This window comes from Lutjanus erythropterus, chromosome 12 (assembly GCF_056507025.1).
Source record: "Lutjanus erythropterus isolate fLutEry1 chromosome 12, fLutEry1.hap2, whole genome shotgun sequence".
In the NCBI taxonomy this organism is placed as follows: domain Eukaryota; kingdom Metazoa; phylum Chordata; class Actinopteri; order Lutjaniformes; family Lutjanidae; genus Lutjanus; species Lutjanus erythropterus.
This window is the reverse complement of record NC_139328.1, coordinates 24,567,521-24,583,347: the sequence shown is the minus strand read 5'-3', so window position 1 is coordinate 24,583,347 and position 15,827 is coordinate 24,567,521. Positions and strand designations below refer to the sequence as shown.

The 15,827-nt window shown below is 39.8% G+C and overlaps 1 protein-coding gene across 1 annotated transcript; it reads right to left on the bottom strand.

Moving 5' to 3' along the window:
• Positions 1 to 395: 395 nt before the first annotated feature.
• On the bottom strand, positions 396 to 15,530 carry LOC146318048 (arylsulfatase I-like). The gene is made up of 11 exons (XM_084731799.1): positions 15,287 to 15,530; positions 12,637 to 12,834; positions 10,340 to 10,479; positions 9,377 to 9,526; positions 7,379 to 7,453; positions 7,119 to 7,293; positions 5,735 to 5,971; positions 4,719 to 4,865; positions 3,590 to 3,734; positions 2,559 to 3,184; positions 396 to 1,890 (listed from the first exon to the last, which is right to left on the bottom strand). The coding sequence occupies exons 2-11, from the start codon at positions 12,817 to 12,819 to the stop codon at positions 1,465 to 1,467; spliced, it is 2,304 nt and encodes a 767-aa protein (XP_084587925.1). The 5' UTR covers positions 12,820 to 12,834; positions 15,287 to 15,530; the 3' UTR covers positions 396 to 1,464.
• Positions 15,531 to 15,827: the final 297 nt, after the last annotated feature.

Sequence of the window (15,827 nt, the reverse complement as noted above, 5' to 3'; positions counted from 1 at the left end):
CAGAATAGTTAGCAGTTTAAAGGGCCAATTCACCTAAATCACAAAACATTTCCCTGCTTACTTCATGTAGTAACTTGTCACACAGATAGCTTCACATTCTTTTGTTGAGTTTTTTTTTTTTTATTGTTTTCAAGGGTGCTCTGGCTGATCATCTCTTTGCACCAACATGGACCTCATGGTGCATTCAATTGCACCTCATAAACTCAGAAATTTATGCACAAATGGCCACAACGGTTGTTTAAAATTTGAGATTTTTTTAGTATCTCCACCATCTGTCATTAGTCTGTTTTTTTCACTGCATCTTTAAATAATTAGAGGCAAAAATCATTATCCCATCCATTTCTAAAATTCTATTTAAAAAAAACTTATCAAATTGTTATCACCAAACACAGCCACATTCTTGCAGAACAGCCCCCAAAGTACCTCTGTAATATTTGCAAGTTATTGTATGCTTAATATACAATGTTGTTTAGAATAGTTAAATAAATAAATAATGTTACATGATAAATAGATGGCCTCAAATAGACCCATGCGATTGCTACTGGGTGATACTGCTTCCAGTGATTGGCCCCAAAAATCCTGGTCGGAGCACCTTTAACCATTTCCTGCCCATGTATGACTGCTACAGTAACTGATTATCCCTGCGCCTGTCTTAACAACAATGCATCTTTCCCTCAAACAATGTACAAGGTACAGCAGTTACTCACTGGCCAAAGTTTTCACTGGTAACAATTTTCTTCAACCAACAACCGATGCTAAAAAGATTTTGGGAACAACTGTTCTCAAAACTCTGTACGAATAAAACCAGGGATGAGTGAGAAAATATGTTGTGATTTGAATGAAATGGCCCTTAAAAAGTTAATGAAAAACCTGAATTGAGTCTTCTTAAACTGAAGTACACAAGCGTATGCTGTGACATAAATTGTGTCATCAGAAGGTGTATGCGAAGGCTTGGTGCAGATGCATACCTCAGACTTGTTGTGACTGTGCGGACTTGTCCACTGCTTGTCCGTGAGGCCTCTACACTAAAATAAGCCATGGAATACCATCTGTTCATGACTGGAACATGTCCTCTAATCAGACTCTAGAAAGTTGTACAAACGCAACTACTATACGTTTGTGGTGTCCGCAGCTGTCCATGTACGCATCGTTTTGGGAGTACATTCAGGCCTTTACCAACCCAGCTGGACTGTCACATATATACATATATTCCATGTATGGCAACACTTGACATTATTACAAATTTCACAACCTAATTGACAAAATAATGTTTATGATAATAAAAAAAACTGTTCTGACTTTATTTTTAGAAGAAGAAAAAAAGTGAAACCAGTAAAAAAGAATGTAGTGGAATTAGCTCACCTGGTTACCACCTTTTCACTGGTTTTAGGAGGTGAAGATGTAATAATATAAAAACAACAAACAACATTTCAAAATGTTGAAGTCGTTGACACAATTGTCAACTCAGATCCGATTGGACATCATCCTGGTGTTCAGTTTCAGAAAGAATGACTGCAGTTTGCACAGCCGACACTTCTTCTTCTTCTTTTTCCTCATTCTGTTCCTACCTTTCTTGTATACTCCCTGATATTTTCCCTCCTCCTCCTCCTCCTCCTCGTCCACCCAAGGTACCCAGGCTCCACCGTGGTGGCTAGGATTGGCTCGAGGGTCATCGGGGGGAAAATAAACCTGTACGGCTGTTTGGTTGTAGTAGGCAAGTCGGGCCAGCAGCTGTTGGACTACGTCCGGTCTCTGGTCTGCCAAGTCCTGTCGCTCGCACGGGTCGGCCGTTATGTTGAACAACCAGACGTTTTTCAGGGCGGAAGGTTTGTGGAAGGAAGAGTCAGCACGTTCAAGGTTCCACCAGGGACCAGGAAAACTGGGAAGCACCTGAAGAACAAAATTATCATATAATCGTTTATGTTCTTTATGATGAACTTGAAACTTAATGCTAAAACTGGTTCAAGGCTTGGACCGACAAAGGATAATTTAATCTAAGATTAGTTCTGATCACAGTTTAGCTCATGAAAAAGTAAAAATGTTGTATTGTTTGCTAGCTTGCTTAAACATTAACAAAACATTTCATTGCTTACTAGCTGGCTAAGAAGTTAGTTAACCTAGTTAGCCTACCCATTATGGCTTGGTAAACAAGCTCTAATTTCTCCTCCATGGAGAAAAACTCGGCTTAATTATTGGCGCAATATGGCCAAATAACAGAAGACTAAACTGGGTTGAGTTTGTCTTAGCTTTCTTCCAGGAACTTCATTATTGTGCTCAATCTATCTCAAAAAGGCATCCATTTTAAAAGTTAAACCTCCTCAAGTAGAGGTTTAAAGTTAATACTGAGAATTAAGTGTTGATGCAGCATAATTCAGTTTAATCTAGGTTTAGCATAAAAACTAAACTAAGGCTTAAAGAGAGGTTTAAACTGAATCTTCCTCAATTTTAGGCTTTTTAAAGTTGCAACATAATTGGTGGAACATAATTTAAAGTTGAACCATGATAATCAGGTTTAAAAATGAACAGTGGTGCAACCCAGCCATAATGCGTCGCCGTACCTGTGGGGGGACCCAGTCTCCATGGCCTGGGTCTCCTGTCAGCAGCTTCCAGTCTCCAACCCTGATGGCAGCCTGGACTGATGTGTCCCACACTGGCTGGGACGACTGGAGCTTCAACTGCGGTGTTGGATGGGATTTGGGTGGCAGCGTCCCCAGCTGGGACATGTTGTGGTGCTGGGATAATGTCCGCCTGGACTTTGACTTTAAAAGTAATTTGAGCTGTGTCTTGGATTTTAGTTGTGGTGGTCTTGATCGTGACAGGTCCTTTTTCTGGGATGCTGTCCGCCTGGACTTTGACATCAAATGTGATTGGATCTGAGGCTTTAGGGATTTAGGACGAGAAGTTCCTGATACTGATGGAGGACCACTGGAGTGAGACTTCAGTTGTTGTTTGTAATGTGACGGTTTCTGGTTCTGAGGGTAAAGTTTAGTCCTGAGTTTGGGTTTTAGTTTTGATTTTGTGAGGGACTTAAGCTTCGGTTTGGGAGGGGGCTTAGATTTAGGTTTTGGTTTATATGTCTTGGGCGTCTTCACCTTGAATGCTGACTTCTGCTTTGGTTGTTGTGTTAGGATCTTTTTCTTCTTCTTCTTCGGCTTCTTAAAGGCCGGGCCTTTTGATTTACTCACTGACAAATCAAAGAAAACATACAAGAATGAGGAATATGAAGTAAACACTACTTTAACACTTTGCTGATGCTATGTAATATTCTGGAGGAGATAAAATTACTTTTAGTCCATTTTTATATCACTTACATCCCATTCACACCTGGCATTAAAATAGGATCTGTATCCCCATACATACGATCCTATCTTGCCTTCACATTTACACCTACAGTCTCATCATCCTCACTGATTTCTGTCTTCCAGAGCAAAACCTGCTTCTGAGTAATTTGAGATGGAGGCAAATCAGCCCCAGACTCCCCTGACAAATCACAGTTTGTCAGTTGGTGACTTATGGGAAACTTATAAACTTTGTGAAACACTTTCTACAACAAATTCCTAATCATTTGTTCTCTCTTATAAATAGTTACCTGAGGCTCCCTCTGTTCTGTCATCCCAGATCATAGTTGCAGCAGGTCTGTGCAGAGGGTCGATGTTGTGAAGGATCTCCTGACGAGGCGACTCCTTCCCTTCACTGATGGTGGGCCAAACATCAAAACCATCCAGGCCGTGACTCTGTAGGGGAAATAAACACGTAAATTACAGAAAATACAAAGAAACTGTCATGTAGAGTAATGAGAGGTCACTCTGAGGTCCCTGATACATGTGCCAGGTAGTGAAACCAGGATTAACTGTCCACGTGTTTCCTCCATTTATGTTGCCAGAAGAAATACTCAAACTTCTACCACACAGGACAAATAATAATAAATTTCCCTTGGTAATGGTGCCTATCGAATTTCTGGATTAGTCAGATATTGTCTTGACTGTAGCCAAGATAGCCCTCCTTATCTGCTTTGGCAATGGAAACCTACTTATATACAAAGCCAACAAAGCTCTTTGGGAGCTGTACACGGACTGCACCGACTCACCAATAAACTGAATTTATATCTGAAGTAAAACACAAAGCGTCTATGTGGCCACCGTTTAGAAACAGTGCACTTATCATAATAGGTCAAGAGCACATTTATCAACATGATAGCAAATAAAGACAGTTTTACAGTAGCTCTCTAGCTGAACTTTAGTCCGAGGCCAAAAGGGATTGATGTAGATGGAACTCCACATTCAGTTCTGATCGTGACAACAAATAAACAGATCTATAAATATGAAATCGGTTGGACACGCTGAGTGGTTCAAGTTACCACAGAGTAAACTTGAGCAGAGTAAAGTTTTTGGCAAAACAAATAGGAAAATATACAGCTGAAAAGCCCTACAGTGAAGTGATCGCTCATATCAGTAGGTTGGGTGGCTGTAGTGAGAAGTGCATCTCTAAATCTGATTCGTTTTACAGGACAATAAAATGGCCAGAAATCCACTCTTTTATTGTATTTAAGCTTTGCTATCCTGTTTTCACCAAGAAGCTAAAAAGCAAAATCAGTGACAAGCATACAAGGTAAAGGCAAGCAATATGCAAAAAAAAAAAAAATACAAATCTAAAAACATATTCAGGCATGTTAAAACTCATTACACATGTTGTTGTAATAAAATACTGAGTTTCCAGACCTGGCTAATGTTTCCCCCAGCCAGGCCCACCAGTGTGGGGAACCAGTCAGTGATGTGAAGTAGAGCGTTGGATACCCGTCTCCTTCGCCTCAATAGAGGACTGTGAACGAACGCCACTCCACGGACGCCCCCCTCCCAGTACGTACCCTGGAAACACAGTCAGAGAGTTCAGTTATCTCTGTATGTGTCACCAGTATTCACAACATCAGTGTTAAACACATTGTGTGAACATTTGCAGCCACTTGAGGATAATGTTATGTATGTATTAATTTATTTTTGGTGGGAAAACAGGATCTATGAATGTTACACATATATGGACTCATGTAAATTACTCCTTATTTGACACTAGAAGGACTCCATATATTTATCTTTAAATGTAAAAAAAACTTAAGAGTTAAGTTTAATAAACTTAAGTTTATTACCATATGATGACATGGTAGGGCCATTTTAAGTAAAAAAAAAACAGCAACAACAACAATAATAATAATAATAATACAGAGCCAGGATTAAAGTCAGGGAAAAACACAGATTTACATGAACAACAATTCACAAATTATGAGGAAAAAATCATTAATATTCTCTGAGATTAAAGTCACAAATGTACAAGTAAATAACTTAACTTAACTTAATAAATAAAACTTGAAATTAAAATCATTAACTTGGAAAAAACATAAAACTATTAGAAAAAAACTCACAAACTTAAATATTCTCTGAGATTAGAGTCACAAATTTATAGGAAAAGATTGGAAAACTACCTACAGTGGCTGCTGAAATAACCACATCCACATTGCAGTACTTAATAATAAAAAAATAGAGCTAACTCTGTTGTTCTCAGATTTTTAACGCTTGTGGTACAAAAAGAAAAAAGCCAATCAAATTCCCCTGGCAATCAAACAAATTCTATGTGGTGGTGTCAAAGCTACTTGAATTGATTTCTGAAACACTGAAGATAACTGAAGACTGACTATAAGCAGTAAAACAGATATAAAATACAAAATACCAGAAGTTACTTCTACCTTACGGCCTCGTAGCGGCCAGTTGCTCCCTCCTGTGAACGGCTGGGCGCCATTGTCGGTGGAGTAGATGATGACGCTGTTCCGGTAGTATCCATACTTTCTTAAAGCATAGGTGACGTTGCGGACCGCCTCGTCCACCGTGGACACCATGGCGGCAAACTTTCTCCGGGCCACGTTAGCCATGTCACGGTAGGGGTAGATGTAGGACTTAGGCATCTGTAGAGGAGTGTGAACTGCCTGCAGGAAAACGTGTGTATTCACACATGTTCACTTCATACATTTTCTATCATAACATATCATAATTTCTTTCTTGTGAATTCTCACTGAAGGCAGCTGAGAATCAGGAGCAAGGACAAAAATTTTAGTGTTAATGTCTACCTCGTTACTGCTAACAGATTATGTTTACACACAGATACAGAGGAGTGATGAAGACATATCTTGGACCCCTGTCTGACCCTGCAGGTGGATGCTGGGGTGTTGGTGGAGCTGAATGAACAGGCAGATTGGAAGGGTGCGTTTGGTATGTACTACAGCGTGTGAGGTGTGTCACGTGTGATTGTGGTGCAGCGCGAGTTGACTGACTGAATTAGCTTGCAAGTGTCGCTACATTTGTGTCACACCAATCAATTAGCCAGTCAAGATTATATTAATTTAAAAAAGAGCTACTTTGGCTCTGATGCAGCCACTTCTCTATGCTTGTGGTCACAATTCTGCGATCTCACTCAATGTCCTGCCCACAACACTATCTGATTGGGTGAATGTTGAAAACTTGAACAGAAACAGAACTAAAATGCGTCTGTGGTGTCTGCAGTTGTCCATGTATGTGCCCTTTTGACAGTGTAATCTAGCCCTTAGTCATGGTGCATAAGTCAGAGCTCAGTGTCGCTGACCCCCTATCAGGGCAAAATCAAATAAAACAGCCCTTTGTTTTGTTCTTCTGCTCCTTGTCAAGGCATCAGCTCGATTTTCTCAAACCACTTGGCTCAAAACTTTTCATGAAATGAACATGGCTGCCCACAAAAATTCAACAATAATCAAATGTCATTCTACACTTTCTGTGTGGCCTGTTTTTAATCACATGGTCAAGGTCCATATGAGCCAAACGGGCTCAAATAGGTTTCTGATGCTCAGAGACAAACAAACACTTTCATGTGGTCTCAGTGTTATTCCAACATGTCTGACTCCCCACATCCAGACATAAACTAACGCAGCATCAAAACACATGTCAGCCTGTAGTGCATTTGACCTATTTTCTCCCTGTAAGATTCTTGAACAACAGCAAAATGGCAGCTCTCGTTTTCTGATTTTGAGGGCCTCAGACTTAAATCATGTTCCAGAGATGTTTTACTTTGTATTTTTCTGATATCAAACCTTAGCATGGTACCTGGAGGGAGAGCAGCAGGAAGAGAGGCCTGTCTGTGGGGTCGTGACTCTCAAGGATCTTACGAGCTCTCTGTGTGAAGAGCGTGGTCGAATATTTCCCTTCCTGGCCCCACGCCACACCCTCGTCATCATGGAGATCATACCCACATAACCCCGGGCCATCACAGGACCCATAACTGGAGGCAGATGGAGAAATGTAAGTTAAGAGAGATAGATAATGGAAATAAACACATTGTGATCATCATCATGATCATAATTTACCTGTAGTAATCCACACTTCCTGTTAAAGAACCAAAGAAACTGTCAAAACCTTTTCTGGTGGGCAGACAGGCCCTCCTGGAGGAAAGAAGAAAGAGAGAAGTTTTAAACCTGCAATACTTGTGAATGTGAAACAGGGATACACTCATCACTGATCCATAGTGTTAATAATTATCAGAAACTTCCCAGGGTGCCTGGACGTCTACGTTAACAAACATAAATACTAAGAAAAACAAATCACATTATGGTCGCTGCGTACAGCTGTATGCATGATGGGCAAAAGTCCTGTTGATAAAAACAAGGCTGCCACTGTGGCTTGGTAGTTGCTAGGACACAGCCCCTGCAGGCAAGACTAGGAATCCCCGCCTACTCACTGAGTGACACATGTGGTCAGATTGTGTCAGCCAGTAGTTTTTGATGGTGGTCCACCTAAATTAACTGAGCTGCCAGACAGCATTTCATATTGGTAAGATTTCAGTTGCCTGTCTGCAGGATTAGTTTTACAGCAGGGCATTCTTGTTATAGACTGAAAATATGTACAAGATATACATACGCATGCATTTGTAGTACTAACTAAGTTTTTAAAGGTTCTTCTACAGGGTGAGACAGTGGGTGGTAAGATTTTAGGGACACAGACATGGTGTCTGAATACTTAAACCACAGCGTTTGCCAGATAGTCTAAATGGCGTCTGAAATCCCCTCCCTCCAAAGCTTTCCAGCATCATATTTGGGGGTCTGAGTCCGGCAATTTCTGTTACCAACCAAAACTGTCAATCTGACATTTCCATTGCAGGAATTTCCCCCAGGGACAAGGGACATCTGGAGTGCATCCCGTCTGCAGGGACCAGGGTCTAAATTATGTTCTCAGGACAATATTTTATTTTCATCCCAAAAAGCATTTTCCCCATAAAACACCATTACAAAAGAGACATCTGTAAAACTGTTAAGAGGACACCTGGAACTGTAAACATGGTCACGTATGACTCTTTCTATTATGAATTTTTTGATCCATGGAGGTTTTGTATTGTATTTCGTATTGTAAAACTTTCCTCGAGCCAAGAAAAAATGATTTCAAAATCTGTGACTTCATTACAATGTAAAGTCTATGGGCTGAGCAGGAACTCATGGGCGGGGCCAGCAGGAGAAATGAGAAAGAAGCAAAAAAAGAATAATAAAATAGATATATGGACCAGGTGATTCTCATTGGACTTAACAGGTCCAATTTTTGGGTTCCAAGTCTTAATAATCCACAGGACTTTCAGAAAGTAGAGGAACTTTGGGGGTGTGGCTAAACGCTGAACATATCTGATTGGTAAAGTACTTGTTTACCAATCTTGTTTACCACTGTTTTATCGCTATCTTTTTTTGTTTGTTTGTTCTTTTGTTCGTTGTGCTTCAGCACATCAACACGGAGTTACTGAAGAAAGCATGAGACAGATGGACTGGTGAAAAAGTGCTCAGGACGAAATCCAGCTGGTATTAGAAATAATGACACCCAGTGTCGCACAAAAATGATGCCAGTCTGACGCTTTAAATGGATTAATTGTTGTTGTATAGTCGCAAGCAAAAATTATGTGTAAAAACAACCTAATCTTCCTGAGTCATAAGACCATGGTGGAAAGGAAGACATTAACAGGCTGATGGAAATGTTAGTTTCTTGAAAAGTATTTTCTTGGGACTAAAAGCTCTGCGTACTCTGAGTGGAAAATTCTCTCTGAAGGTCTTTTCTCAATTATTTATGTGACTTTTCATGTGTTGAACCGAGAGCAACACTATGAATTTTCTGAAAGGGTGCACTGCTAACGCCATTTTTCAACAATTACTGTATCATCCCTTTTCATCCCACCAATAAATACGTTTGAAAACTAAACATCAACTAAATGGTAAAATATTGGACACGTAATTGCCTGATTTGTTTGTAACAAATAGATACAATATAATAATTAATGAGTAGAAACTCTTCGATCACATCCACATTGATACCAGTGGAGTCTGTCTCACCTGTAGAAGCCCAGGTGCCACTTGCCGACCATGTGTGTGGTGTAGCCGGCCTCACGCAGCCTCTCGGGCAACGTGTCCATGTGTGAAGGCAGACAGCTCGGCTGCCTCGGTCTGATGATGGAGTGTTGTAGTCCTGTGTGAATCTGATATCTGGAAGAAGAAAAAAAGACTTCTTATTGGCTTTGTACCAGACTCACTGCTCACACAGGATCTGCTGTTAGAACCAGGGGCTCATTTATCCTCACCACAGAGAGGTTTACTAATCAATAATCAGATTAGTCAGAGCAGCTACATAGAGAATCAGAGAATCAGACTCAAAAACTATTCTGTTTTGACATCTTTTGTGTCAGACTGACTTGTAACGTGCATTTACAATCAATAACTCTATCAATAATGTAAATAGTAATATCAACACGCTGTAAAAAGACATAACAGTATGACAACAGAACAAGAGTAAAATAAGACACACGAGAATATGAATTCATACTGAAACTAATCAATATTCATCCAATAGACTTTTCAGTTAAGGGCTTTAAGTCATTTTAAGCAAAAAATTCCAAACATTTCATGGTTTTGGCTGCAAAAGTCTGAGGATTTGCTATTTTGCCTTTGTTTTGTATCTGTAAATTGAATATCTGTCAGTTTAGGACTGTTGAAAAATCAACAGTAATCTAATTGAAAATGAAACTGATCCTTAGCTGCAGCCCTAGAAAATATCCTGCTACCATTCAGCTTTATGCCAAAATGTATTCAGTGGTGTTCAAATTAAATCAATGCTGCCCTAACACAAGTTAAATAAAAATATCTGATTGATAAAAAACAGCCCCATAAATATATTTCTAATAGTTTAAGCTGCAAGTACAAGTTGCTTCATATATCAGTGACAGCAGTTCAAAAATCCAGCGCAGAGTGTTTTGTGCAGCAGACAGATGGCTGAACAAAAAGTAAAACAGGTGTGTGTACCTGCCGGTCATGAGCTGGCTGCGTGACGGTGTGCAGATGGGCTGAACATAGTAGTTCTCCAGTTTCACACCCTCCGCTGCTAGTTTGTCCAGAGTTGGAGTCTTTATGTTCGGGTTATGGTAACCGATGTCGTTGAAACCCTGTTTTAGAGTCATGAGAGAGAGTTTTAGAGAAAAATATTTTTAGATAATCCCTTCCTTCTGTAGCAACAAAATTCATGGACATGCACAAACATTTTTAATTATTCTTTCTCCTAAAGTGATCCCAGATGGTCATTACAAAGATTATAGACCCTTTGATTCCTTCCCACCTCCTCATATCTTCCTGTATGTAGTTGCCTTTTACACCTCCAACCCTCAGTCAGTGTTATAAAGAGTATAACACACGGAACATCTGTCTTATGACATAACTCAGATTTACTTTAATAAGATGAAGGTAATCAGATTCACGTGTGTCGCTGTGTTAGAGAAGCATACAGTCTTTGATCAGGCTCATTCAACCTTTTGTTTATGCCCAGTGTTTTGGTTAGTGCCTTTTTTTTTTAAGGAAACATTTTGGTTTGTTTCATGTGAGATCGTGAGCAGCAGCTAAACTCACCAAATACACGGGTAATTGTTTTGGAAGCATGCGCCATTCCTAAACCAAACAGTAGCAGCCTTTCCACAGGAGTAACAAGATAGAAAACATGTCTGTTTGATTTCAATTCACTTACTTATTTCCCAAATATAAAGAGGCAAAATTCATCAAGTATGTTGACATATTGAGATCCTAATACCCATCCACAGGATTACAGGTTAGAGAACACATTTATGTGCAGGAACAAAACTTTTAGAGGACTCGTTCAGTATGTATTTCATTTTTTCTAATGATAAGAAATACAAAACATCTTTGACCCAATGAGAAATACAGAGGAGCGTGTTGCTTCCATTTTAAAAGAATCAAATCCCTCGTAAGGAGTGTAGTAAAGACTCTGACCACAGAAGTTTTATTTGGTAAGAGAGCACAGGCTTCCTTTGTTGTTAAACCAAAGAGGGCACAGACTGGGTCAGGCTCAAATTGGATTTCAAACATCTCAATAACATCTTTAAAAATACTTATCCAGAAGGTGGAGACACCGCTAGAACATGTGCGTTAAAGGGACAGTTCACCCAAAAATTTTGATCGAAGGTCGGGTTTAGTTTTTTTAGTCCACAAAACTCTGCAGGAAAACGGCGCTGAAGAATATCCCAAACGGTTGAAGTGAACGGTGACCACTTTTCAAACTGGGAAAAACAACCAAACCTGCTTGCAGGCCTCTACATTAAGAGCATAACAGATCAATGATCTGAGAAATCTTTGCCAATCTAGCATTCGTAAAATCACCTCTGTGTACCACTTTTATATGAAGCCATGTTTAGTGGACGTAGATGATGTGTCTATCAAATGTAAAGACAGAATCTCATTGGTCATCTGTTAAAACTACTCCAAGAGTCCCACGCACTTTTTAAATTCTCAGTGGAGCGTGGATAGATGTTGTTTATGAGCTCATAAATCTGGGATATCAATCTCAACAGAAGGCAGAATAAGTAAGACTTGTCCGAGCTTTTTATAAACGCAATAGTTTATTGTTGTGTCTCATTCCCAGGACACCAACATTTTGGGTTGGTGAAGAATCCCGAACACAGCAAAATAATGAGAAATACAGGCAGAGGGCAGGGATGCTGTTTGTACCAAGCTATACGTTGTTGTTTTTTTAGGAAAGAGACACATATTATACCTTTAACTGTGACACTTGTGTTGTCCACTTTTCCCAGGAACTGTGATGTGGTGTTTCCTAAACACGTTGTTTTTGATGAAAAACGAGCTCATCTTCTCGGCTAGTTGAGGAAATTGGTGATGCACACGCCAGTAAATTACATCTTTAAATGTGTCATATTCTCACCACTTAAACTCCTGCTTCCATTCACGCCTACATTTTTGTTGCCATTTTATTTTTTCATGGCCTGTCTTTTGTCTTTCTGGTTCCTTTGTAAGGATTGTGTTAGCAATTTGAGTTGGCTTGGTAAACCCAGAATTCAGCAGCAGTGACTTATCAGCAGCTGTTTTTGCAGAATGCTGAACTAAAAGTGGAATCAGGATGTTTGCAGGTCTATAATGCTGTTGGTGAAGTCTCGCAGTTTGAGGATGAAACGTGGTGATCACAGGGGGTCACCTACATGGAATATTTGGTTTTGCTTTATTTTGTTTCCACGGGCCATCGGGCCATGTTAATGTTGAACCCTGATAATACGGACGGGATCGTCATCGTGCACACACACCTGGTCGTCTGTTAGGATAAACAAGATGTGCGGCTGGTTCTTCTTCTTCTCTCCCGTCTCGTGGTTCTGAGTGTTTCTGTCATCCCGCTGCTGTCTCTGGTTTGGTTTGGACCGCTGAGCGGACAGGCAGCCCAGGCTGAAGAAAACACTCAGCACAGTCACGACCACAGCAGCAGCCTGCATCGTTACTGCAGGATCCTGCAGAGAACAACAACAGCAAATCACAACAATACAGTCAGAACTTCTACCAACAAAACTCCAGGGAAGTAGAACTTAAAAATGTTTGAGTCGGCACAAATTCACACAAGCACGCATCAGTGGCGGACTGACTGTAGATCATCAAACCACATCTGAGGTGGACTTGCCAACTTGGCTGTAACTGATTTGAAACACATCCATCTGGGGGAGCTAAAGCTCCGAGGAGGTCTTTTTAACCATTTACAGTCTACAACAATAAAAACTGCTGAAAATATCAGTCATGGCTGAAGAAGCAGAAACACACCAGTTTGAATGTGACTCGTCTCACTATTCATTGATCATTTACTGGTGCATTTTATGGAGCCTCTTACTTAATACTTAAATACTTTTCCGTACCATTAAAACAATAAAATAGCCATTAATCATAGTATTAAAAGCAACAAAGCAAATTAAAAGAAAAGTGTTCGTTGAAGACGTCAGTTCAGTTCAGTCTTGCAGTAGAACCAGAAACTGATCAGTAATTGTTTCCTGTACTAGCATTGTATCGAACTTTAAAATTCTGGTGTTGTGACAACTTGTGTGTGCGTCATGGATAAAACTCTCTATCAATATATACTAGGCTTGGGCGGTAAAGGTGTTACAGTTTATCAGGGTATTAATTAATCCTGACAGTATGATTGCCAATACCGTCATCAGTACATATGCTCCTCTTTTTATTAAACTGACTGGGAGACGCCGTGTCATAGTGTGTAGTACACACCACCAATGGGAATGGGGCTTAATGTATGGATTGTAATTATTGGTGGAGGTACTGAAAGGAAACTGATACTTTTTTTGATTTTACTGTGGGATTGTTCGATTGTTTCCCTTCTGTGGAAGCAAGTAATCAAAAGGACTGGAGAGCGGTTGAATAAACCGTTGCCAGAATCTGCTCGGCTGTGCTTTTTTTAGGTCTCTCCCACCACCAGGTCCATCCAAACAAAAAATTTGGACTTACATTGGCAGGCTGTAGGTATTTCAGGGACTGTTCCTCGCCATTGCAAATAGTCAGACAAAGCCTGTTTTTGATTAATGTTTAAAGTGAATGACAGACATTGCCTCTTTTCAGTCCCTAACTGCAAGGAATAATAATTACCATGGAAAGTTTTATTAACTCTGGTCTAATTTTTTAATGGAAAGACAGAAACACAAAGGAACAAAAATATTTCTTCCTTTTAAGGAAAGTATGCTGCTTCATTCATTGCACTCATGTAGTTTCTGAGGTTATTTACGCTTTGTGTACATTTTTATTTGGAAAAAGTACTATTGTCTTTCAGACTGTCTAGTGACAAGATCTGTTTTGTTTTGTTACATTTGCTTTGTCACTTTTTCTTCAGTGACTTACTGTAATGTGTTGTATTGTGTTGTATTATTTGTGCACACATGAATTACAAAATCAGCACCTGTCGGTTGGTAATTTTATATGGCCTCACTCACAGTATATCTTGTCCTAATCCAATTTTTTAAAATGTAAAGCTACACTCTTAGAAGCATTACACTGAGCTTTGCCTTTTGAATAAATCACTTCACTACTTGGCATCATTTCAGCACTAGAGGACTACATTATGTTTGAAGTCGTCGCTTATATTTGTCATAAACCTTCTGTTGTAATGTAATTCAATAGTCACCACAAATACTCTGGCCTAGAAGTTACAATAGAGCTCTCCATCACAAAGTGCCAACCAAAAAGGAAAACACACTTCTTAAAGATGTTTCAAGGCTTTTGAACTGCTTTGCTTAAGATTTCACATCCGTAGTCTTTAACCCCTAATTTTCTCAGTTTGCTCCAGTTTGACGCACAGTTCAGTAATCTGTGAAAGGAACGAGAAGATTGTGTGAGTCTGTATCATCTATGACATGTTTACAAACTACAAAGCCCAGAGCAGCACGCAATGTTGATTTTATCTGTGAGAAGTGACTAAAAGCAGCTGCCTGGGCTTGAATGGACACAGAGCTGGTGGTGACCAGGGCTTCTGAACTGGTTTCCCATTAGATGAGATACTGGTGTTCATGGCAACAACACAGGACTCACACTCTGACACATACTTTGTGTGTGTGTGTGTGTGTGTGTGTGTGTGTGTGTGTGTGTGTGTGTGTGTGTGTGTGTGAGTGGTGGACGATGAACTCCTTTCCTGTGAAAGCCTGTTGGTTCAGACTATACAAGCTCAGACTAGTCCTGTATAAAAACTGTTATGATAAAGTCTACAGCTTGGATCAAGTTACAAATTGTCTGAACCCAGTTAGAAAGACAGTATTTATCAATATCAGTTTTCATTTCTAATCTGACATCACAGTTCCATCAAAGTGCAAATGATCCACACAGCTGTGTTTAAAGTCAGTATATTTCTAATTAAATTCACATCACTTCCTCACCAACAGCTGCATTATTTCAAAGCCAGGCCTGAATCAATACCTCGATATAGGATCAATGGGAGTGAACGGATCTCCTCCTCCTCCTCCTCTCCTCTTCCTCTTCCTCTCCTCTCTTCAGTTCATTCTTAACACCTCGAGTCTTTCTTCAACTCGCAGAAAGTCTGGTTGGAGTGAAGTTTGCAGGAGACGCCGCATGTCCTCAAGTTTCCACCAAACCTTCCTTCCTTCAGTCTGAGCGTCCACACTCCCAATGAAATACGACCAACGTCAAGTCAGATACACTACCAGGCTGAGACTACCGGTCTGACTTATCAAAATAAAACACAAAACCTGGTGCAGCCAGTGGGAAGCTTTCCTTAGAGATAATCTGGTTATAAATTGAATTGTCATATTTACTCCCAGAATAAAGTATTTAAATAAACAAACAGACAAAAAAGGAAAATACTTGATAAAAAAAGAAAAAACAAAGAAGTCTAACTATCATCTAAAGTTATCTAGCAGCCTTGTGGACTAGTGTATTAATGCTCAAAGAAAGAAATATAAGACACATAACTAAACACACTAACACTAGTGTGAAACTT